Source organism: Apis laboriosa, unplaced genomic scaffold (genome assembly GCF_014066325.1).
Source record: "Apis laboriosa isolate Shangri-la unplaced genomic scaffold, ASM1406632v1 scaffold25_cov139, whole genome shotgun sequence".
In the NCBI taxonomy this organism is placed as follows: Eukaryota; Metazoa; Arthropoda; class Insecta; order Hymenoptera; family Apidae; genus Apis; species Apis laboriosa.
Window position 1 is genome coordinate 1,466,984 of NW_025222552.1, and position 27,346 is coordinate 1,494,329.

A 27,346-nucleotide genomic window follows, 5' to 3' on the forward strand; every position below is an offset into this window, starting at 1 on the left:
ACATTTTTCCAATCTTTGCACTTCTATAGAAGAAATTTTCGCAGTAATATAATAATATGGACAACATATTGCAAGTGTTTTCTATATTTTATATTTTTTATAATAAAATGAAATTATAATACATATAGTTATATTATATATAGAGAGATTATATTATTATATAAAAATAATTTATTGATATACAAAAAAATACGAGTTTGATTTGATGATTTCTATAATCCAATTCATAGATATATATATATATATATATATATATATATACATATTCAACAACTATAATATATTATCTCTTTTTTCAATTTCAAAAATAAAATTTTAAAATTAATAAAATAGTATTATTATGATTTTGATTAGATTAGGAAAATTGTAATTTCATTATAAGTATTTTAAAATAAAATATTTTTATTTTTATAAAAAAAATTACAAAAAAAATAAATAAATACTATTCCTAAAAAAAATTTATTTTCTACAAAATATTTTGTTATTTATAATGTACATTTTACTGAAAATAATATTATAAAATATAAAAAAATCATAGTTTTTAATGATTTAATTGAAAATACGTTACTTATAGTTCATAACACAAATATATTCAAAAAAATTTATAGAAAACATAATTCTTTTTTTCTTAATTTACCTATTTAAAATTTATATTATTTCAAAGAAAAAATTCTAAAAAATTCAAAATTCTAAAAAATTCAAAACAAAAAAAATATACAAATAAAAATAATATATATATATAAAAAAATATAGCATTTAGTTTTTATTTTTATTAATTTTTATGCATTTAGATTTTCTCCATGAGTTAATATTATCCAAATATATTGCCTTTTATATATCTTATATCTTTCCCCACTACCTGTTGCACAATGATTTAAAGTTTGAATTCGTCGGTTAGAATCACTTGATCTGAGTGCATGATTGTATGCATTGAAGAAAAACAGAATTGGACGTTATATATTACGTGAATTTGAGCTTGTATATTGCAATCTATTGATATGTTAAATATATACTGCAATTTGTGAATATATTGTATTTTAATTTTTTATATTAATTTCCAAATTTTTAAAAAGAAAGTAAATATTATCGTGAAATGAGTGATTCTGGAAGTAATATTAAATATAAATGGACTCCTGAAAGTACTTCATTATTAGTATCAATATGGTCAGATAGACAAGTGCAAAAGCAACTCGAATATGCTTCGAAACCACAATTTATTTGGGAAAGTGTTGCACGATATATGAAAAAAAAAGGCTACAATGTTTCGGGTAAACAATGTCGATCTCGAATGAAACAAGTTTTAGTTTGTTATCGCGAAGCTAAAAGAGCTGGTACTCGAGCTGGAGTAGAACAATATTATGAATCAATAGATAGAGTTCTTAAAAACAAACGTATCGAAGAAAATAATTTTATTGGCATAGATACTGTAGGTAAAGTATAGCGAAAAAAAAATTTATAAATTTATATTATTATCTTTTATTTGATTTATTGACATTTAATTAATGGAAATAAATAATTTAAAATTTAAATTAATCATTTTTGATAGTACATTTCTTATTATTAAAAAAAATAATTATAATTGCATTTTTTTATTAGATGCAACAATAAATGTTAAATCTCCTCCAAAAGAAGTAAAAACAAATAAAAATTTGCAAATGAGACATAAACTTCAAGAACCTGTGCCATCACTTCATCGGACAGAAGCATTATCACCTATTTGGACATTAGGACGTAAGAAATATGTTTCCTTATCAAATATTATTTTGAATGAAAAAATTTAAAAAAATTTAAAAATATTATTTTTAAATTTTATTAGGTGAAAATGAATATCCTGATTCTCCTGAATCAAATGAAACCATAATCGATACTCGACCATATAGAATTTTTTCTCCTACAAGAAATGTAGCTATCAATACTAATGAACAGTTAACTCAGATAGCTGGCAAATCAACACAATGCAATTCTTTCTCAACAGAAGAACGATTAAATCCAAATTATAAACAAAATCATTTAATAACAAATTTTAATTATGGAGAAATACCCTTTCAGAATACAGTACAAAATGTGCAAAATCAAATAATTCAAGAGAATATGCAACAAAATCAAAATATGCAACAAAATTATATGTGTAATCAACAAAGTATGTTAGTAAATAATTTAAATTTTCAACAAAATCTACAAAATTTGAATCAAAGTTTAAGAACACAATCTATAAATGTACCAATGCATGGTAATTTAATACAAACTCCTGATTTAGAACATACAATTCAACAAAATCAATTGCAGTCAATAATATCTGCAAATAATCATGCAATGCCTCAGGAATCACGAAAAATGGTTTTAGAACAAACTTTTACAAATATGTATAAACAGCCATGTAGCAATTTTTCAACTCAAATACCTGTTTTAACAGATACAAAACAATACAAAACTGAATCTTTATCTTCAGATCATTCATCTCAAAATTTAGATGTATCTCAAAATTTAAATGATGCTTTTTGTCTACCCAAAAATGACGATAAAACACAAAATTTAAATGAAAATTACAACAAAACAATACAAGCATCAAATCTGTTAAGAATGCAAAATTCAGAAATTTCTGTAATTACAAATAATGCAACATATAATGATGATAGTTTATTAGAATTTTTAATAGATTCACCAACTCCATCAGAAAATATTAAATCAAAAGATACTGCTATTAATACAGATAATATTCCACATGTGCCATTAAGAAAAAAGAAAGTTGAAAAACTAGAACAACTTATGTTAAATGCCATTAATTCTCAAAATGAAGTTGTTAATAAAGTAAGGCATTAACTATCTTTTTTTATTAATTTATTTAGAAAAAAAATTTCAAAAAATTTCTTTATTAATTCTATATTATTTCAGATTCTTGCTGCACAAAATGATATGGTAACAAAATTTTTAGATATAGACAGAGATCGTCAAAACAGGCTTGAAAATCGTTTGGATGATTTATTAAAAGTTGTTCATGCTTCTATGCTTACAAAACAAACTTCAGAAACCGATATTGAAATACCTCCACCACCATCTGAACCAACAATAACATCTTTAGCACCTCCTCCAAAACCAGGTGTTCCACCTCCAAAATTAGATTTAGTTCCTCCAAAACCGTGTCGTGTACCTTGTACAATGCCAAATTCTAACATTGAATTAATTGCACAAAATACTATAGTAACAAAACCAGGTATAGTATCACCTATATCTAGTCCAATAAAAAAGCCAGGTACTATATGGTCAAAATTGGGACCAGTATCGCAATCTCCTTTTGTGAAAGCTCAGCAACGATTAGGTTTACAACCTGTTGCATCTACAGAAATTCGAACTCAATCATCTGCAGAAAGACGCATAGCTAAAGAAATGGAAAGAGCTACAGATACAGAAACTTTGATATTTGAGACTAAAAAATTTTTAGAAATAGAAAAAAAATTGGAAGAAAAAATAGAAAATGCTCATCTTGAAACAACACTAAGCCAGAATTTACATGCACGAAGGAGATTATTTACACAAAGAGAACCTACTGCAGCAATGATTTTAACTGCTGCATTTTTGGAAAATGAATGCCGTACTGCAGAACAACTTATACATTATTGTGATACCATAGGTATGAATAAAAAGAATTTAAAAAATATTGATGATGATTTATTAGCAGGTCAAGGTGAAAGTTATGAACATTTGCGACAATTGAATATAAAAACTACTTACATATCTGATAAACCTTGTGATACATCTACACCAGCAAAGTTAGGAATTGCTTCTAATAATAATAATGAAAAAACATCTGTAACAGTACCTAAACAGACAATTCAACAATTAGCTCAACTTCTAATGAATGCAGGAAGATGGAAAAATGTTGGAATACAAAATGAACAGCAAAACCTTGAACATGCAACTCAATCAAATATACAAAAACATCATGTAAATGCACAAACTATACATCCAAGTTCTAATGAAGTATTCACAACAGAAAAACTTAAAGAATTTCATAAAAAAAATGACCAAAATCATATTGGAGACAGAATATTAAACAAATATGAAGATCCAACAAATGCATATAGAACATATGGTTCATCATATAATACAATAAATCAAAAATCTAATTATCCTATAGGTTTTATGAAATCAGAAACAAACATTAGAAATTTAAAACAAGATGAAATATACAAACCTATTGAATTGAATATATGTGGTAATCCTATGCCAGATCATAAACAAAGTGTACGTTTCATGGATGAAGCATTAGTTGAATTACAACGTATGTATATTGAAACAATGTCTAAAGAACAAGAAATGAATGATAGCTTACCTTATGTATCGAGCAAAGTCAATACACTTCCACTTGAAAATCGACAAATGATTGAAAAATATATTCATGATATAATACCAAGAAAACAATTAAAAGATAATAAAGACAAAGATACTACTACTGATTCTGATAACGATGATGAATTTTTAGATACTACTACTACTATGCCTGCAATTCCACGTCGAAGTTCTCTTACATCAACTGGTACTACATCTATTGAAACTACACATTCTATAAAATATATGAAACCAGATAATTGTGTAGTAAGTTAAATGAAGAAAATAAGATATTTTATTTTAGTTTTATTTTATATAGAAATTAAATAACAAATAATGTTTATAAACTTTTTTTTTAAATGTTTTTATATAAATAGAAAAAGTAAATTTTTATTTTTAACAATGTAAAAAAAAATGTTGCAATATTTGATTCAGAGTATTAAAAAATTATTTAGATATATTTTTGTGCAATATATTATTTTCTAGTTACATTTCAATAAAATATTTTCTAATAGTATATAGATACATTAAAAAAAAAAATACATATTTAAAGATAATTAATGTAATATTTAAAGTTAATTAAAGATAATTATATTAGTAAATAATTTTTTTTGTAAGAAGAATAAATTAATCTTTTATTAACAATATGTGCATTATTATAATTAATTACATCTTAAATTTCATTTTAGTTCAGAAGTGTTAAATATAATATAATTTTTAATGAAAATATCAATTTTTTTCTGTATTTTTTATTTTTCATTTTATAATCAATAATAAAAATTATATTTTTGATGAAAACTTTTCTTATTGATCATTGTTAAATATTGTTAAATCATTGTTAAATTAAAGTATTAAGAATTCTATTATTTTATCACATTAAATATGTATTATATATAATTTAATATATATTTTTATATATAATTTGATTATATATAATAAATTTTTTTAATTCTTATATCTTAAATTCGTTGACATGATTTATGAATAATAATATTTATTTAGATTTTTCGTTACAAAAAGTTTTAACATTGCTGAAAATGAACGATTGATTGCAAATTTCTTACCAATTATACAATCTTATTACTGTAACAGAATTATAAAATTACAAATTTTATATATATATATATATAATAAGAAACAAAACAATATATATAATGTATTGGAAATAATATCATTTTCAATAATAATATTGGAAAATAATATTAATAAGATATATTAGAATAAATAAATATAATTTTTATTATAACATTTTGAACACATTTTGAAATAATAAATGACAGATGTATATTTTAAACTTCCATCCGTATGTTATAATATTTTATAATATTTTTAATATCAATTTTAATTAAGATACATTTTATATTTACATGATATTGTAGTATGTAATATGTTATAATATTGATTTATATATTTATTAAATAATAATAATAAGCTGAAACTGAAAAAAGCTAATACTAAATTGTTAAAAAATAAAATTTATTGCATTTTTAGATGATATATATTGTTTATATATTCATTCAACATTGAGAATTAACATTAAATAAATTTATGATGTGTTTCTTTATCATTGATATTCCTTTATCATGTATCCTTTATCATTTTAATGACTTTGAAATGTTTGTAAGAAATATTTTAATTTAGCCTAATCAATACGAATTTAATAAAAGATGATTTAAGATAAGATGAGACTTTTTTTTTCTTCTTTTTATGAATTAGTTTTAATTAAAAATATGACAATCTATATGTATCAAACAGCAAAATTTTTATTATTTTTTATTATTTATCATATAGAATATCAATATATTCGTGGGATATTTTTGGAAGATTGATTTTACAAGCCAAAATAAATACGAAATGTTAGCATACAAAAATATATCGTATTTATTAAATTATAAGCAATTTTTTCTTCGCTGCCATTGTATTTCATTCTCGCCTTGATTCATCTAATCAAAATTTAAATTGTTTATAATTTAATAAATAAATTTCAATCAACATTTTTATATATCAACTTTTATTTTTTTGTTTTGATGTGTAGAATCAATTCTCAAAAAATATAAATATTTAAATATTACATTTTAATGATTTCTCCTATAAATTTCTTCCAATTCCAAAAAAGTTTTCGAGGGTTTTTTTTAATTAATAAAATACGAAATGAGAAAATATGAAAATAGGTCATATGATTAATTACTTTTTTCATTATATAGAATATATTAGAAATTATAAATGTCTTCTGAATAATTGTTAATTTCATTTTTATAAATACAATAAAAAAATATATTTATTATTTATTATTATTAGTGCAAAGCAGATTGGAATGGCAATTATTCCTTAACTTTTATAAAAATATGAATAAACGGAATTGGATATATACAATTTTTGTTTTATTTTTATCTTGCAGGAAAATGATTTAAATAAAAATTATACGGAATCAAGGAAAAAAAAGATTTATGTTATCTTAATTTATATTATTTTGTGATATGTTTATTATCTAAATAATCTATTCAATGTTGAATTTTTTAAATAAAATTTATATTTTTTATTGTCATATAATTTGCATTAAAATGTTTTTTAAACATATCTTTCGAAATAGATCAATAATACTTGAAAATATAAAATATAAAATTATAAAATAATAGAATCAGAATATATAAATAACAATATTATATTAAATAATTTTTGAAGATAGATTTGTATATCAAAACTGTGAATTTAAAGATTTTATTATTAGTATAAAGTCTCTATAAATACTATATGTATATTATTATATGATATACATAAATGCAAATATAATTATCTCTTATATAATATAATATTATTATATTATTATAGTATTTATATATTATTATAGTATATCTATCCCGCAGTATAAATACATGTATGCTAACGATATATTAACGAAAAGTAATTTATATTAAAATCATATTATTTTAAAAATATTTCAATGCAAAAAATATAAATTTCAATTAAAAAATTCAATGTTGAAATTTGCAAATCCGCTTAAAAACATTACAAGATAATATAATTGACAGAACGATTTACCTTCTTAACATCATATAATTTTTGCCTTAAATATTCGTATTTATTGAGATATTTGGTCAAATAAAATGGAATATCCTGTATAAATGATTTTATAAATATATATTTAAATTTATAATTATATAAATTTAATTTTTAAATAAATCTATTTTAAAAATGAATTATATTTCTTAAAGTGAATTTAATATATATAAATATATATTTTATATATAAAAACTGTATATGATTTATAACATTATTAACATTACTGTACGATAATTTTTAAATTTTAGGTTCGGTAATAAAACCGCTGAATAATGGTATGGTGACAGAAGTTTCCTCTTTTTCATTATTTATGGTATTTATGATATAAAAAAAAAATGGCTGTGCAACAATGAAATCGAGTGGAATTTCCAAAGACAATTTCAAAAAAATGGCACCTGAAACAAAAATAACATGCAATTTAAACTATATTGTGAATAATATAATGAATAATAATTGTGAACTATATAATGAATAATATGCAAGCTAAATTAAATTAGCTAGTTTAAAAATAAATATATAAAATATTTTACATATTTTTTAGAAAAATAAAAGAATAAAGGAAAAATAATAGAATAGAAGAATGCGTGTATANTATATATATATATACATATATAAATAATTACAATTCATAAAATTTGATTATAAAATAAGAAATAAATATTTAATTTTATACATGTATTTTATGTCATATAGGATAAATTATTTTTTAAATAATATATATAAAAATTTTTTTTTCACCGTTTTCATTGTTATTGATAATTTTTGATTGACACTGATTAAAATGGCGTAAGTTATGAATATTCATTAAAATTTTTAATTAATATATGTATGTATATATAAATATATACATAGATACATATAAATATATAATATGTATACATACATAAATATACAATTATACACATAAATACACATAGATTTATAATATGTATATAAGTCATTTCACATTAAATCATTTCTTATTTTTAATATCAAGAATTTTTTTAAATTCAGATATGATATAAATTATGAAATCAAAAAAATTTTAAGTGTTTTGCTGATTTCGAATTTATTTTAGTTTTGAATTTTGCAATTTGATTGCAAAATTTCGATGATAATTTTCATAAAAATATTATACTTATAAATTTTTACTTCGGAAAGTATTTTTTTCAAATTGCTTTTTTAAATTTAATTTAAATTTTACTAAGATTTTAGAAAGATTTTAGATAGAATTTTAGTAGAAAGAAAGATTTATAATCAATATATTTTTACATTAAATTAATTTTGTAATATCAAAAATTATAAGCAAATTTTTTCTTGAATGCTGAGAATTCAAAAACTTTTTATATAAATATGAAAATATTCCTTAAACTACAGATTTTTAACTATATATAAAATGATGTTTTAAAATGAAATTTTTAAGAATAACATCATTTTGAATTCTTTAAAATGTCTACACGTCATTTCAGATATAATTATAATAGAATAATAAATTAATAATAATAATAATAACAGTTAAAATAATCAAAATTCAAAAATTTCTTGAAGATATCAAAAAAGAATTTTCTATCAAAAATTGGAAAGATGTCATTATTATTCTTTAATTTCCTACTTCAATGATATTATATATTATCAGTTTTTAATTATTTAATTTACATTATCACTTTTAATATCCTACAATATTTTATATCTAAATATAAAATGTATTGTATATTTATTAATTTTCGATTAAATAATACGTTGTTTTCAATTCTTTTTTTCTATTTATTACATTACAATTAAAAAGAAGATTAAGATTTAAAAATCTTAAAAAGGGAAAGAAATATAAAATATAAAAAATAATTAATCTATAAATGAACTTTTCATTAAAAAAATATTTAAAAATTTGTAAATATTATAGCGAAAAAATATAACATAGGATAAAGATCTATACGATAATTTATATCGTATAGATATCGTATAAATATCGTATAGATACTTATTACAATGAATTTATTTATATATTTCAAAAATAAAAGTATATACATGAAACTGAAAAATATAACAATCTAATTATCGATCATTTTATTGCATTTTCATTCAAGGCTTTGATATTAATCCCTCGAAGAGTACGAATTTATTATATTGAATGACAAAATGAAATGGTTTATCAATTTTGAAAAATAAAGGTGGAATTTGAGGACTGAATGGAGCAGCAAAAAAAATATCTAAAAAAAAGAAAAATTATATACGAATAAAAAAAAAATAGAAATTAAATAGAAATTAAACTTATTCATATAAAAAATATTGTTTTTCTTTTTCACTTTTTTTAATAATAATAATAATAATAATAGTAATAAATATAATAAATATATATTCTATCAAATGAATGTAATAATGTAATAAATGTAATGTACATAATAATAATATTTATATTTTATTATTTAAATAAACATAAAATTAAACAAAATTATGCAAAATAGATTTTAGAAAGATCCATCAGAGATAATGAACAAACGGATAATGGAAAAAATAATATATAAAAATAAATTGAAAAAAAAAATAATTTTTTTATTTAAAGTTTTGTTTTTGAATAAATCAAATTTGAAAACTTTTTGATTAATTTTTTAATATCAAAATTTTTGAATATGTAATTTTTGAATATAAATTAATATGAATATATATAATATAATATATAATATATTATATTATTAATAATTATATTATACAATGTAATAATTATGTGTAATAATTATGATTACTAATTATGATTATTTTAGTGCTCGATAATTATAAGTTATCATTTTTTAATTCCTCTGAAGTAATATAATATGTTATTTCAATCATTCAGAAAATAATTTTTTGTTTTTCATAACAACTCGTATGAAAAACGAAATTATTTCATCGATCGATCTAATAGTTGAAATGATATAATTTATAATCATCAATTATATTACAAGTACTACGAAATATTAAATAAATATTACATTAAAAAGCTAATTTATTTGGAGTATATAAAAGAATAAATTTTAAAATCTTTTAAAAATTTTTTAAAAATTAAATAATATTTTAATAAATTTTAAGAATTTAATTATATAAAAAAGAAATTATAAGAAATATTTATAAGAATAATTATAAGAAATAATTATAAGAAAATTAAATAAATACAATCTGAGAATTTAAAAAAATATATATATAAAATATTTTTAAAAACTAAGTATTACTAATAAAATTATAATAGTATGAAAATATTTATTGCGTAAAATAATAATTAATTTATAAAAAAATATAACTAAAAAGAGAATATTCTATAAAAAAAATAAAGAATTGGAGAAATAAAATAAAAATTGTTCACACGAAATTTTATTTTTTAAAAAATTTAATTCATTTAATTAATTAAATTAATTACTTAAATATCTGTTTAATACATATATCAACGAATTTCGCTATAAATATATATATATATATATACTTCTATTTATATTTATGTTTATATATTACAGATAACATTGCATTAGTTTTTTAAAATTTTATTTTATTACTAAATAAAATTTAAAGCTTGAAAAAATATATTCTATTTTTCCTGTTTATATATTCGTAAAAACAAAATGCGATATAAATTTTACATATAAGATAAATATTAGAACAATCATGTTTTCAAATACAATTTAATCAAAAGTTACTATATTCTATTGCTGATATTGCTGATATAGCCAAAACGCATTTCAGTTGTTTAAAAGAATAACAACTTTAAAATATTATTTTTAAAAAAATGATATTTTTTTAAAAACTTTCCCAACTAAAATCATGTTTCGACAATGAAATAAAACTTTAAAAAAAGATTAGAATAATATTCTCAAATTAAAAAAAAATTAAATTAAAGAATTAATATAAAATTTTAATATGAAAAGCAAAATTATACGTTCAATCTAATACATTTCAACAATGTCTTCAAAGTAATTGAAAAATTGTTACATACAAACATAGTTACAATACGAAAAACAAGTGCAAATATATGAAAAACAAAATCTCCTATAAAAAATTTTATTTCGTGTTTTTATTTTTTCATATAGAATGATTTTCTTTTTGCATAAATTATAATGTATTCTACCATATATTATCGTTCTATCAATAAGAACGAAATCAGATTTTATTAAATTATGGATCGCTATCTCTTATGGAATCACCTAGTAGAATTTTGAAATCATGAAAACTTTAGCAATTATTAATTTGACTTTTTATGCAAAAAATAAACATTTATTAGTAATTTATTTTTGTTATAATAAATAATATAATAATAATATAATAATAATAAATTATAAGTACAACAAAGAATTTTTCTTAAAGATAAAAATATTTTAAAGATCAATTTTACTCTTTTAAATAGAATATATGGCTTTTATACCAAAATAATATTAAAATTCTTAAATCTAGATCGATCAATTTAAATAATAATTTAATTTTAATTTTAAAAAACTTAATATATATATATATATATATATATATATATATATATATATAAAGCATATATGACATAAATACAAAGAGAAAATGTACAACAAAAAGCTTAAACACAAATATTATTTTACAATCAAGAAAATTTTCTGTTAATAAAAGATAAAAATATATTATATTTGTTAAATATTGTATATATATACATATATATATATATATATATTTAAAACAGATATATTTTTTCTTTTTTAAATTAAGAATGTAAAAATTAAAAAAATGATATTATATGACACTAAATGTTTGTTTAATGATGAAAATTTTAAAATGATAATTATATTTTTATTAGGAAATAATGGAACTATATTTTTAATTAATTATTTTTAATTAATTAATATAATTAATTATGAAATGTTATTGAAATATTATTGAAATATAAGCTATAAATATCTATTTCCATTTTTATAATAACTTAATTTTGTGAATTTAAGATTATTATTAATTTTTCTTTTGAATCGATTCTTGAATATATTTGTATATATATATTTTCTTTGTATTATATTATAAAAATACATAAAAAAAAAACAAATTAATAGTGAAAAATAATAATTTAAACTTAAATATGAAAAAAAATAAAATACAATAAATTAAATAAAATTATTTTTTTTAAGTTATTATATTTATTTTTTAATTAGTTAAAATTGAAATTAGAAATGAAAGTGAAAACTTTTAATGAAAAAAAAAAAAAAAAAAAAATGAAGGAAGAGAAGTAACAACAACAAATATTCAACAAAAAAATATCTTAGTAAGATGCTATATATAAAATATCTTTTAACATTTAACATTTTTCAATACCTTTTAGTATTACGCATTTTTTTTATTAAATAAAAATGATATAAATGCAATTGAATAATAATTTTTTTTAGATTTTTTGAGATAAAAACTCAAAAAAAATTAATTGAATCAATTAATGCAACTTTTATTAAAATTAAAAATTTGTTAAAATAAAAAATTAATAAAATAATATTTGCTATTGATTTTTGATTTAATTTTTTATGTTGTAAAAAATAAAAAAACTTAGAATTTCAATTTATTATCATGTAAAATCGATTATGAATTGATTATATGCTTTTCTTAATTTTGAAGATAAAAAAAATTCTACCACACAACATTCACTAAGAATAAAATTGTATAGTTATATTTAATAATTGATAAAAATGGTCGATTGACGTAGAACTCAATGGGCTTCGGCGGTGACCAAAAACTTGAAAGAGGCCTTACACTCAGACCTGTCACAAGCAATTAATTGTGAATTATTCGCTTGACCAACAAATACGAATTAACAATAAATAAGAAAAGATGGATAACTATTATACACAGAAATGTCTTATATCATATCCACAAGTTAAATACAAAACTGGCTAATTTGCATAACAAATGTCGAGATATAAGACATTAGTGCGTTATATTATATGAAATAATATTATCAATATAAAAATATAATATTAAATATATTAAATAATATTATCATATAATTAAAATAATAATTTATATAAAAGAATTGATTATATTAAAATGAATGTAAAGAAAGAAAAAGAATGAAAAAAATTGAAATAATATTAATTTATAATGTAAACAATTTTCGAAAGAATTAAAGAAATCAATTAATTGAAATGAAATAAAAAATATGAACATAATTGTGAAAATCAGATGACTGCCTCAGAATTAATGATTTGGCCATTGAAGAGAATTATGTTGTCATTTCCTGAAGTGATTGCATAAAGGAATGGTCCATTTACTCGAAATTCTTCTAAGGAAGGATACACGAAGAGCTCAATCTGGTATTCTGTTGAAAAAAATTGCAGAATGTTACAAAAAAAAATAATAAAAAAAAAAAATCAATATTTTATATTTCATTCTTTATTCTTTCTTTTTTTAATTTTTTTAATTTCTTATTTGTCCAATTCTTTTAATAGATATTGAAGTGCATAAAATTATGATTTATGATTAATTATAAATAGAAAGAGTCTAAATGAATGAGTATATTATTTAGCAATGATTCAATTATTCAATTTATATTGAACATTTTTTTATATTTTTAGAAAGTCCAATACTATTAAATATTTATATCTTTAAAAAACGATTATTTTTAATAAATAATAAATAATAAAAATAAATTATTATAAATAATATTTATAATATAAATATTATTTATAAATATAATATAATATAAATATAATTATTATAATAATATATATATAATAAAATATTATAATAATATAAATATATTATAATAATATATATATAATAAATATTTATATATATATATATTATTTTTTAAATAATAAATAATATACAATATAGACTATTACAAAAACAAAAGATATATAATAACAAATAATTATTAAATAAAAACAGAAAGCATTATGTAATGCAAAGCAAATTCAATAAGCATTTTAGTGTATTAATATATTCATAAAGCACTATAAAAAATTTTTAACACAAAAGCACATTTGATATGTATATATATTTAACATAGACTAGATGAATATATATATATATATATATATGAGAAAATGAAAATCAAAATAAAAAAATATACATATATACATATATACAGGTTTTTAATTTAACTGATTGAAATATTAAAAATAATTAATAAATAATTTGTTCCAAATAATTATTTCCAAAACATTTAAAAATTTAAAAGAATAATAAAATAAACAAAAAGTCAAATTAAACAAAATATTATTTAAGATATTATAATCTTAAATAAATAATTATATTATATATATTATATAATAATATATTATTCATTTATAAAATAATAGATTTAGATAAATTAATATTTTTAATATAAGAAAAGTAATATTTAAGTATTACATATATACAACTTATTTTCAATGAATATATCACATAAAAAAATACTATTACATAAATACATATTATGATGTGTAATTACACTGGATTGAATTTTTATTATTTAGTTTATTATTTAATACTTTCTAATAATATAAATAAATCAATATCATGATACTATTACACATTACTATTATAAAAAAAAATAATAAATAAATAAATAAATGATTTTTTATTATTATTATTATATTATAATATTTATTATATATGTTTTTAAAATAATATCTTACTTAATTTTAATTATAGATAAACAAAATAAAATTTTTACTTTTTTTACTTACCAGTAGCAGCAGCAGCTTCACTACCTTCTTCATTTACTTCAATAAATGCTTTTTGTATAACTTTATTAATTTGTATATTTTCGTCACTAATTCCAGAAAAATTAGCATGTGAAGTAAATGCATCAATTAATCCCATCTATACAGAATAAAAATTAAAATAAAACAAATATTTATTTTTATACAAATTACTGTGCTATTATTTAGAAATATTTATTTCATATATTACTTGCATATCATACCTTCTTTAAAACACTATTAAGATGTATTTCACTTTCTACTTTGAATTTTGGTAAATATAATTGTATTTCTTGTTCATATCCTTGATTTAGAATATCAGATAATCTTATGTTTTGTAATTTTTCTTCAACTTCAGATAAACCATCAATTTCATTTGGAAGAATTATGATCATATTTAATTCATCGCCCTAAAGAACTTCTTTGTATAATTTTGTTTACATTTTCTTTTTTTTTATTATAATAGATAATTATAATAAAAAATTATAAAATAAAGATTTTTTTCTATATATTTTTTATATATTACTGATTTTCTTAAATTTACCTTGTAAGGTATTACAATAAATTTAGCATTTAAATTAGCAAGTTCACCATATTTATATTTGCCTTGTTTGTACATGGTAGGAACATTTTTTATTGTATTCTTATTAACATGAAATGGCATATCCTTAGTATAATCAGGATTGAACTTATTCTTCCATTGGCCTTTAAAATAAACTGCATTAACAAGTACTAATGTTGTCATTTCATTCAGATCACCTATTTAAAAAACATATTAATCAAACATATAAATCATTACAACTGAAATTAAAAATTATTTATGTTTTGAAATGTCATATTATACATTCAATTTTTCAAACCAAAAAATTTATAATACTTTTTTTATATTTTAATAAAAAAAATAAAATTATTTACAAACCAGCAGTTATAAGATCCTTAATGAGATTATTTGTATTTTGTTCAACCCATGTATTAATAATATTTGCTGCTTCCATGGACTTGGTAAAGTTTATTATTTGAGTAGCAGAACGGAAGTAATCTTTTGTCAAATCTTTAAAAATTGGTTTGACACCAAAATTTTCACCTACGAAAACTTTATTTGCAAGAAGCAGTTTATTTTCTTTAACATCCTATATTAAAATATATATAAAGAATAATATAAATAAAATGATAATAAATAATGATAAAAATAAAAAATGATAATTAAGAATAAGCAAATTAAACATTACTAACATTAAGATTATCGATAAGTGTTTGATAACCAGACTTGGCAAGACTGTCTGAAGATGGAAGATGAAGTACATTTCTAAACTGGTTTTCTGTTTCTCCTTGAGCTCCATAAGCAGTCATAGCAAGAACAATATCTGCACTTAGAGGAGACATTATAAGATTGCCAGAATGTTCTTTTATTACAGCCTGAAAAAAATTTCATTCTTATAGTTTATTAATAACTAACAATTTTTATAAGAATTAAAATTTTTAATTTGAATATTAATTTTGTAAAATATATTATTTACACAGTACAACATTTTTTTTTACCTGAAATAGTGAAGAAGAGAATTGATTTGTGCTCTCTAAAACAGCACTTAATGCTTTATTTTCTGCTTTTGCCATTATTATTAGAGTAAAACTTAATAACCAAAAACTTCTTGTCACTAGAAAAATTTATTAGAAAATTATTATTAAAAATTTTATTTATTTACAATTTAATTTATTTATTTTGAAATTATAACTTTTTTATTAGAAACCAAATATTTAAATATAATAATAAACATTATATAAAATATTATATTATAAATTTATTATTAAGTTTTTTATTGCTATAAATAATTTTTAATATTAAAATTTAATATAAAAATTGAATATAAAAATTTGAAATTTAAAAATTTATTATTATTCAATGTATTATAAGTATTTAAAGTACATTGAATTAAATAAATTATAATTAGAATTATATAAATTATAAAATTATAAAATGAATTATAAATAAAATTATATAAATTATATATTAAATATTATATTATAAAATTAAAAAAAATATTAATTAAAATTTCATGAAAACCATAAATTTATAATTATAAATTTATTTTTATTTTAATATTATTATTTAATTGATACTTGATATATTTATATATTAATACATTTTAATACATTTTTATATTATACGATATCATAGAGAATCAGTTTAAATTTTATTTTTAATATTATGCAATCATTATTCAATATCAAATATTTGGTAATGCAATATTATTATATTAAGAATTTTAAAATGTAAAAAATTACATAAAGTATAGTGCTGTATATATGTATATATAATTAATATACAAACAATATATATATTTCATAAATATTCCAGTATTTATTATGTATGATTTTAAGTTCAAAATTTAAAATAAGATTCACTATTTGTAAAAAGTTAACTTGATAAAAAAATATCAATTACATAATATGATTAATAAAAACCAAATGAAATCAAAATGAAAGTTTCTTAATAATGTCATCCTTAAAAAAAATATAATATAACATAAAATATAATATAACATAAAAATATAATAAAATAATCACAAATATAAAATTAAAATAATATTCAAATTGTTCATATAAATATATGAATAATTTTAATAATAAATTTATTGTATATTTTCAATGAAAAAAATAATAAAATCATTTAATTATTACTAATTATATTAATTAATTTGTAAATTTATCGTATTATTTTATGTTTATTATTTAATAGATTTTCTATGTAAATTATAAATATTTGTTTTTTTTTAAATTTTATATTAATATTCTACCACAAAATTATATTATATAATAAATAATATCTTTATCTAATTTTTATCAAATCATACAATATATAATTGAAAATAAATTAAAATTATCTTATTCAAAATTATTCAAATTTTAAAAATAAAAAATAAATAATATAAATAAAATGTTTTTTTATATATATATTTATTTTTATATTTCATCTTATATTTGAAAAAATATTTATAAATATAAATATTTTTATAAATATACAAAAAAAAACAAAACAAATATAATAAATTCAGATAAAATAATGTATTATTTGCATAAAATAAATACAAGACATTGACAGAACATTTATTATTAAAATACATGTACATATTAAAATATATTAGAACAATTATTTAAAATAGTTATTTCATTGATTCAATGACCTTGAAATATGTTGTCAAGGACAACATTCTAAACAAGTTTTCTCTATACATATATATAAACATAGCTCAGTATGCTTAAGTAGTACGTTCTTCACGATAAGACCTTGCCTTAAAGTATCGCAACTAATAATGGGATCGAAATCATTTGAAAATATAAAGTACTAAAATATAAAATATATAAGTTTCTCTATATAAGTTTTATTTCATATATACGATTTCATATATACGATTTCATCATATTCATTAACTATATTTCGAAATAAATTCTATTATGTAAAAAACTTAAATTTCAAGAATATAAAAAATGAATTAATTAGAATTATTATCTAAAATAGCTTATTATTTATTGACTTTATAAAAAAATGCATAAAATAAAGTTTATTGTATTCGATAAAATATTTTGATTTTTTAATATCATATTTTTGGAGATATTAAATGTTCTTTTTGAAATATTAAACTAATAAACTAGATAAAGTTTTTTTTTAAATAGAATTGCTAATTTCTTTATTTACTTCCTTTTAGATGTTAAACAAATGAATTTAATGAACTGTAATAAAATGATCTTCAATTCATTTCAAAACAAAGAAATTTATAAAATCATTATATGTTTAATCCCTTTATCTTATTTGAATTCGTTATATTTTTTTTTTTTTTGTAAGAAATAATAAAAGATAACTAATATAATACTAGATGATAATATATTTATTAGTATATATTAATCATAGAAAACATATATGTATTATAAATCGTAAAAAACGTAATATAGCGTAATATAAAATCCTGTTTTCGTTCATTGCATTATCGTTTAGAAAAATGTTAAAATATAAATTATCACAAATTTGAACACATATTTTCAACAGAAACATTGAAGGTAAATTATAAAATTATTTTCTATAAATATTCGTTTTGCTTTGAAATTCAAAATCATTTAAAAATTATTTTAAATAATTAAATTTGTTTCCTTATTAATTATAAACAACAAAAATAAAATAAAGTAATAAAAAAAAATATAATGTTATTTAAAAAGTTCATGATTATTTTGATATTTTAGAAAATATAAAAATATATAAAATAAAATAAAATATAAAAAGATATATATATATATATATTATTGAGTTTATGTTGAATTATTAATTAAAAAAATTTCTGTTTTCATATCAAAAAATTATGTTGAAATTTAAATTATACTAATGCAATTATACAAAATAAGAATTCTCCATATATCTAATGATAAATGTGAATTCTATAATAGATAATATTAAATTTGAACTAAATAACTAAATAACTAAATAAATTTTCATTAAATAAAAATTAATTTATTAAATATAATAATAAATCTAATCCAAATCAAATTTAATCTGTTTAATTGTAAATTAAAAAGATTATAAATATATGAACAAATTCAACTCAAACTAATTCAAATTTATCTCATACATTAAAAATATTATTATAAATATTATATTATAATATTATTATATATATTATATTATTATAAATATCATTATATTATATATATAATAAATATATCTCTGAAATAACAATTGTGCAATTGATCTAAAAAATACGGCCATATTAAATATCCAATATATTTTATGAAAAATGTATCAGTTAAAAAAGTTCAATTTTCGAATATATATTATTATTTTACATTAGAATGATAATTTAATTTTATAAGAAAAAACTAGATAATATAGTGAAAATCATTATATTAAAAATTAAATATGACATACTAAAAAAACTGGATAAGATAATGATTTTTAATAATGAATCATTATATACATAATAATTGTATACATAGGAAAAAATTAATCGGAAATTTTTTATTATCATAATTTAAAATTATTGAAATCAATGAAAACAATTATTTTATAAATTTATTACTCATATTATATATTTTACATTTTTATATTTTATTAAATAAAAATAAAAATTTCAAATATTAATTATTTATTATGATAATTTAATATCTTTCATATATATATTTATATATCGAAGTTTCAAAACGATCAATAAGAAGATGAAGACACATACCATATACATATACAAAAAGATAAATAAAATATTTCCCTGATATGATTCAAACTGGGGAAAACCCAAACGTGAACAAATATCATAATAATCCGATTGTTTTCAACTCAAATAATGATGCATGGAATATTGTACAAGAAAAAAAAAATTTTTTTATCACCATTATATTCATCAATTTAAAGATTATTAAATATAGATTAAGTAAGTATAATTTTAATCGTTATGAATAATCGATATTACAATCATTATTATATTGATGATATTATTATTATTATATATTGACATTTATCAAATGATTATTCTTGTTTTTAGAAATAAATAATTGTTAATATACAAATTAAATTTTATATTATATATTAGAAAAATAAAAGTACATATAAAAAACATATTTAAATACATTAATATATATACTATATATATATATTATGTACATTATATTATACATATTATATGATTATTTTTTTAAATTTCTTTTATACATATCCATATTATTTAATATTTAATTAATTTGATATTATAATATAAAATATATAGAAATTTATTATTTATATAATCATTAAATAATAATTAATTAATGTAATTATTCATTTTTCAAGTTATTAAATAAAAAAAATTAAATTATAATAAATTATATATATAAATTTCATTTATTTATATTATAAAAATAATATATATAAAAGTAATTCATATTATAAAAGTATAAAAAGATTTTTGATTAAACAATAAAAGTTTTATTTTTTTATATTTTTATAAAACATCATTTTATAAAACATACTTTTGTAATTTTTTTTGAGGAATCATTTTTTTACATCATTGCATTAAAATTATCATGAAGCTTTTATATTCAAGAATATTAATTATTTATTAAAATAAACAAACAATATTATAAAATGAATATTATATAAAATCAATAGAATATTAGTTTATTATTTTTATATTATTATTATTATTAACAATAGTTTATTATTTTTTTAAATCTCTTCTTATTATTATTGTTATTTAATAAAAATATTGAGATACAATACTCATTTCATATGTACAATATAAATTATTTTTATCATTATAATTATATTTAAAATTTTATCATTTTTAATTATTTTAATATTTAATATTTTAATATATATAATATATTTTAATAATATTTTAATATTTTAATAACTTTAATGCAATAAATTGATATTTTATTATATTATTATTACTTATAATTATTTATAATAATTTACAAATATATGTAAACAAATATATATACGCGAAATAATACTTTATTGTTTTTCTTATCTTTCATACAATTTTACAAACCTCAAGTTAAAATATCTTCTAAATTAAAGATTTTTTGACATAAATAATTTAATACTTTTGTGTAAAATTATAATAATACAATAAAAATTATAATTATAATTCCATTTAAAAAATTGACCTTCATATTTCTATACATTAATCTAAGAAAACTATTGTTTAGAATATATCAAATAACACATGTAAAAATATTTTTTTCATATTTTTTTTCTTAAAATCATTGTATTTAAACAAAACAATTATATATTTTTGAAATAATAATTTAAAAAACTTTCAAAAAAATATATTACATTCATTAAAAATATAAATTTTTTATATTTATAAAATTTGAACTTTTGTTGATTATTGTATTTATATTTTAATTAAGTTTACTTTTTATTAATTAAATAGAATAATTTAATATATTATATAAAAAATTTAAAATATTGCTTAAATATTTCCAGCATATGAAATTAATTTACTTTTTAAATTTTATTTTAATTATTTATATGTGAAAAATATAATTAAAGATAAAAAAATATAAAACATTTAATTAAAAATTATTGTTGCAAATTATATTAATATTATTAATATAATAATAATTATATTAATATTAATAATAAGAAAATTTATAAGTTTACTTATTAAATAATGATAAAGCAAACAAGAAAATAATATTTGTAAATATAAAATTAATTAATATTATTTTTTAAAAATAATGATTATAAATAACAATATTACTTAATTTCGATAATTAAATAATTAAATTTAATAATTTTTTAATAATTAAATTATTTATAAAAAAATATGTTAAAATAAATATAAAATATATATAAAATAAAAAAAAAAAATAAAATATGTTAAAAAAAAAGTTTTTTAAACTTAATAAATCTCATTTAATATATATCAAAAATTTTGAATTTTTCTTTTTAAATAAAATGAATCTTTTTAAATAAAAAAATATAATTTATATTATAAGTTATATTATATATATATTATAATATAATAAATTATATTATATATATATTATAAATTATATTATATAATATTATATTATACATATATTATATATTATATATATATATATTATATATTATATATTATATTATAAAAGATATAATTTAAAAAATTAATGATTTACATAGAATATAGAAATATAGAAATAAGAATATAGAAATCAATGAACTATAATTTCAGAGAACTTTTGATTTACAAATTTAATTACTTAATATAACATTAAAATCCTCTAATATAATGTTAAATAATGTTTATGTAATATCATGTTAATTTTTTGATATTAATATTACGATATCATGAAATTTCAAAATCCATATTTCGAATATTTTGTATATACAATACTTTATCTAATTTAAAGCAAGATCCATATTAAATCGAATATATACAAATTTACTTACTTATATGCATATTAGAGTCTTTTCGTTTTTTCCGGTCAATTCTCTTCAAAAACTAAACGTAGACTGCAAGGAATAGCTGAGTGAATATAAACTACGGTAAAGAACTCCAATCCTATGGAAAGAATGAGCCTACCAAGAATTGACAACAAATATTCAACCAATCGCGAAATGCATGTTCAATTATATATAATCGCACACAGTTAACATAAATTCATTAACATTAAATCTGATATTCAATATTAATAGAAAAATTGCAGATATAAACAAAAAAATAATACTGGTATTGTCAACAAAAATGTTAATCTTCTGCTTTTTTTTGCTATGGTCTTTTTTTCAGTCATTAATAACATCACTGATTATGTAGAAATGTTTAGATAAGAGTTTTTAAAATATATTGATAATTTGATTTTAATTTGAATATTGATGTATTGATTTTTAAAATATAAGTATAGTACAAATTATAGTAATATTCGTTAAAATTTCAATAGAATTGTATCATTTAAATTACAATGATTTAGTCTCATTATTGTTCAACATTTAATATTTTGAATTCATTAGCATAACCTAAACTTTTGATAAAAACAGGAAGTAGATAATATATATATATTTAGTTAGAGCAAACGAGAAAACAGTTGGCAATATCTATGACCATATTTCAAATAAATGCCGCGTAATACGTTATCCATTCAATTATTTAAATTTCTAAAATTTTCATTTTATCTGAATATTTATTTTGATTACTAATAAAAAAAACTCATCCGATTTATATTTTATTTAGACTCATTTTTATCGGGAAATGTTCTAATCTATAAGCATTCTTAAAAAAACAAGATGAAAATATATTATTATAAAAATTAATTTTGCAATATTTCATTATAACATATACAGTATCTTTTTCAATTTTATAAAATATCATATAATGGCTACTTGAAATTTTCTTCTTTCTTTCATATTTTTCTATTTTTTTTATTTATTTTTCATACAATATATTTTATAAAATTCATTTCAAAATATTTATAAATAAATGATTTTTTGATATAAAAATGTAAATATTTTTTTAGAAAATTAAGAATTTTTACAAATTAAAATAAAAAAAATATATGATGATTCAAATTTGACTTTCATATATCTTTTATTTATAATATTTATTTATAAAAAAAATTACATCAAATTATGTTTCCTTAAAATCACTTAATTTTTATTTAAAACATTTTTCACTACATCATATAATCATTACATAATCATTATTTACAAAGTTCATAATCAAAATAATTTTATATAATTCTATATAATTATCTATTTTATATAATTCTATATAATTCTATATAAATATATCATTTAAATTGATTTATTAAAAATAAATAAAAAATCATTAAATAAAAAACTATTATTATTAATTAAATTATATTAAAAAGTTTATTAATTAATTTCAATTTTGTAAATTTATAAAAAAAATAAAGAAAATGTAAACAAACAAATATCACTTCGCATTTTTGTTAAATTCTATAAAATTAAAGTTAGAATATCTCCTAAACTATAATAGTTTTTTGTTATAAATGATTTAATAATTTTTTATTATTTAATTACTTATTATTTTTTTTATATAATAAATTATATTCATAAAATGTATTTATAAAAATATAATTTTATTAAAAAATAAAATTGATCTTTAATAATTTTTGATTTAGAAAAATATTCTTTATATCATATGATATATATGTATATATGAAATTTCTTTATTAAAATTTGCAACAACATAATAAAATTTTTGATATTATCGAAATTATGAGAAACAATAAAATAAATATTACATTAAAAATTATGTAAGAATATAATTTATTAATATAAGGTATTGAAAGTAGATGAATTTAAAATTAGAAAATATGAAGTTAAAAAATGGAATAGAATTTTATATGTATATTACACGTAGCTGTTAAAGGAGAAAAATTAAATATTTATAAAAAATAATATGTATATATTTTTTAAATTTATTGATAAAAAAATATATAATATTAATTTGTTGCAATTTAGAATTATTCATATCTTGTTTTAAAATTTAAAAATTAATTATATTTTAGGCAAAGGTAATATTTAACATAAATAAGTCATTATATGCAATCTGGACAATTTATTTATACATTATTTATATTATATATTATATTATATCTATATTTATCTATATATATATATATATATATATATATATTTAAGTAATTCTGAATAGATATGAATATAATATCTGATATTTATATATTCCTTCTACTAATAAATATATATAAATTATTTTTTCTTTTTCGTTTTTATTATAAGTTTGATTAAATGAAATTATAAAAAAAGAAAATATTTTCTTATTATATTTTGATTAATTCAATCTCAATTTAGATTATTATGAAGCATAATGATCTAACAATAATAATAATAATAATAATTAAAATAAATATTATATATAAATATTATGCTATAATAATAAATTATTTTTTTTCATATATTTATCATTATAGCATATTGTTTCTTGATAAAAAAAAACATTATAAAAAAATAATCAAACAAAAGTAATATATTAATTACGTACAGAAAATATTAATGAAAAAATGATTCTAATTTTTAATTTTAATTTTTCTTTATTATTTTTCATTACAAAAATATTATATATTTTTTTTTTTTTAATGATTATATAACAGAATAGTTCATATTATCATAAATCACATTATGATAATTATAATCACATCTGGTGATATTAATTAATTGATATCAAAATTATAAAAAAACATAATAATCTTCAAATGACATTATATATAGATGAATGTTAAAATATATTCCATAAATTAAATGAAATCACAAAAATTAATCTGATAATCAAAATAAATATAATCAAATAAATATGAGAATCATAAAAGAAATATTTTTTTTATAATTTAGAAATGTATAAAATAAATAAATAAAATATATAGAAAATATAATACTAAGAAATAATTAATATTGAAGTAATTTCATAAGACATCTTATTATTATTACAATACAAATATATAATAATGAATTAATATATTTTGGTATAATTTTATAATTATAAATTTAATTATAAATTTAAAATATATTATATATATAAATATATATTATATATTATATATATAAATTATAAATTTTTTAATTATAAATTTAAAATATAATTTATAATACAATTTATAATAATTAAAATAAATTTATAAATACTAATATTATATAATTTATAATATATTTTTATTATATATTCTTATTCTTTAATAATATTCAGATTATAAAATTAACATTTTATAAATAAATTTTATAATAAATTAACATTTTATAACAATTTTATAAATAAATTTTAGTTAACACTAGTCATATATATATCACGAAAAAATATCACAAATATATTAGCAATTAGAACATTTATTTAAATAAATCAGATAGATAATTAATTAAGATAAAATTAAGATAAATATATATTTATATATTTAACATTATAAAAAAATATAATTTATGTAGAAATTTTTACTATTTGAAAATAATATATATTTATAAAAATTATCTTATATCGTAAGATATTTTACATAAAAAAAATATTTCGAAAAAATTACCTGATAAATTATAGTTGTTGAGATAAATATAGTTACTTTTAAGCTTCCAGGATTAATTAAAAATTGTTAGAAAACTACACCCATATATTATAAACCAATGTATATTGATAAGATTATTTGTAAAATTAATATGTTATCTCACTAATTGATTTTTGTCTAACCATATTATATACACAAAAAATATATAAAAAAGAAATTCCCTACATCTTTAATTTTTTTATAGAATTTTTTTTTTTTTAATTTTATTTATGATAAATGAAAAAAATAAAAAATAATTGATTATATAGCTATATTTATGTACAATATGTACAATATGTACATAAATATTATATTATTAATATAAAATTTCTTAAGATATTAGCAAATATAAATAATGATAATAATAAATATATTTTTATATGTAATACCGTTTTTTTCTATTTTGTAAGTTTTAATATTTGTGAAAATAAATACTCAAATTCATTAAAAAAAAAAGTATTGTTACTGAACTATGATATTCAGAAAAATATAAGAAGCCTCTTTATTTATGATAATTGGAATTTATTTTCTGGTTAAAAAATTTAGTAAAGATTGTATATTTATTTTCGTAATGATTTCACGAAAAAATAGGTTTTCCATAGGATTAAAATTAAATATTCATTTTTGAAATAAAGATCCTAAAGAGGTTAAAACATCAATAAATATTACGAAATCTTAAAAAGATTTGATACAAGATATATGAATATTATGAATTTTGATATTAAATTTGATTTGAGATTTTAACATTTTCTCATTAATAATTATATCTATAATAATTAATTTTATAATTATTCAATATCAATAATATCATTTTTAGACAA

General features: G+C 16.7%; 2 protein-coding genes across 8 annotated transcripts; one reads left to right on the forward strand and one right to left on the reverse strand.

Moving 5' to 3' along the window:
* Window positions 1-904: 904 nt before the first annotated feature.
* On the forward strand, window positions 905-4,687 carry LOC122713581. The gene is made up of 4 exons (XM_043934167.1): window positions 905-1,430; window positions 1,597-1,731; window positions 1,817-2,808; window positions 2,893-4,687. Exons 1-4 carry the CDS (start codon window positions 1,094-1,096, stop codon window positions 4,600-4,602), a joined length of 3,174 nt encoding a protein of 1,057 aa, XP_043790102.1. The 5' UTR covers window positions 905-1,093; the 3' UTR covers window positions 4,603-4,687.
* A 2,832-nt stretch (window positions 4,688-7,519) lies between these two features.
* Window positions 7,520-26,599, reverse strand: LOC122713647 (antichymotrypsin-2-like). 7 transcript variants are annotated; one of them, XM_043934298.1, is made up of 9 exons: window positions 22,912-23,084; window positions 16,551-16,666; window positions 16,245-16,427; window positions 15,931-16,141; window positions 15,556-15,770; window positions 15,236-15,421; window positions 14,997-15,132; window positions 13,515-13,642; window positions 12,880-13,085 (listed from the first exon to the last, which is right to left on the reverse strand). In XM_043934298.1, exons 1-9 carry the CDS (start codon window positions 22,919-22,921, stop codon window positions 13,080-13,082), a joined length of 1,191 nt encoding a protein of 396 aa, XP_043790233.1. In that variant the 5' UTR covers window positions 22,922-23,084; the 3' UTR covers window positions 12,880-13,079. The 7 variants fall into 7 exon arrangements, with proteins under 7 accessions (XP_043790237.1, XP_043790231.1, XP_043790235.1 ...); XM_043934297.1 differs by having other exon boundaries at window positions 13,490-13,642; XM_043934303.1 differs by having other exon boundaries at window positions 13,596-13,642; window positions 22,912-23,082.
* Between the last annotated feature and the right edge of the window lie 747 nt (window positions 26,600-27,346).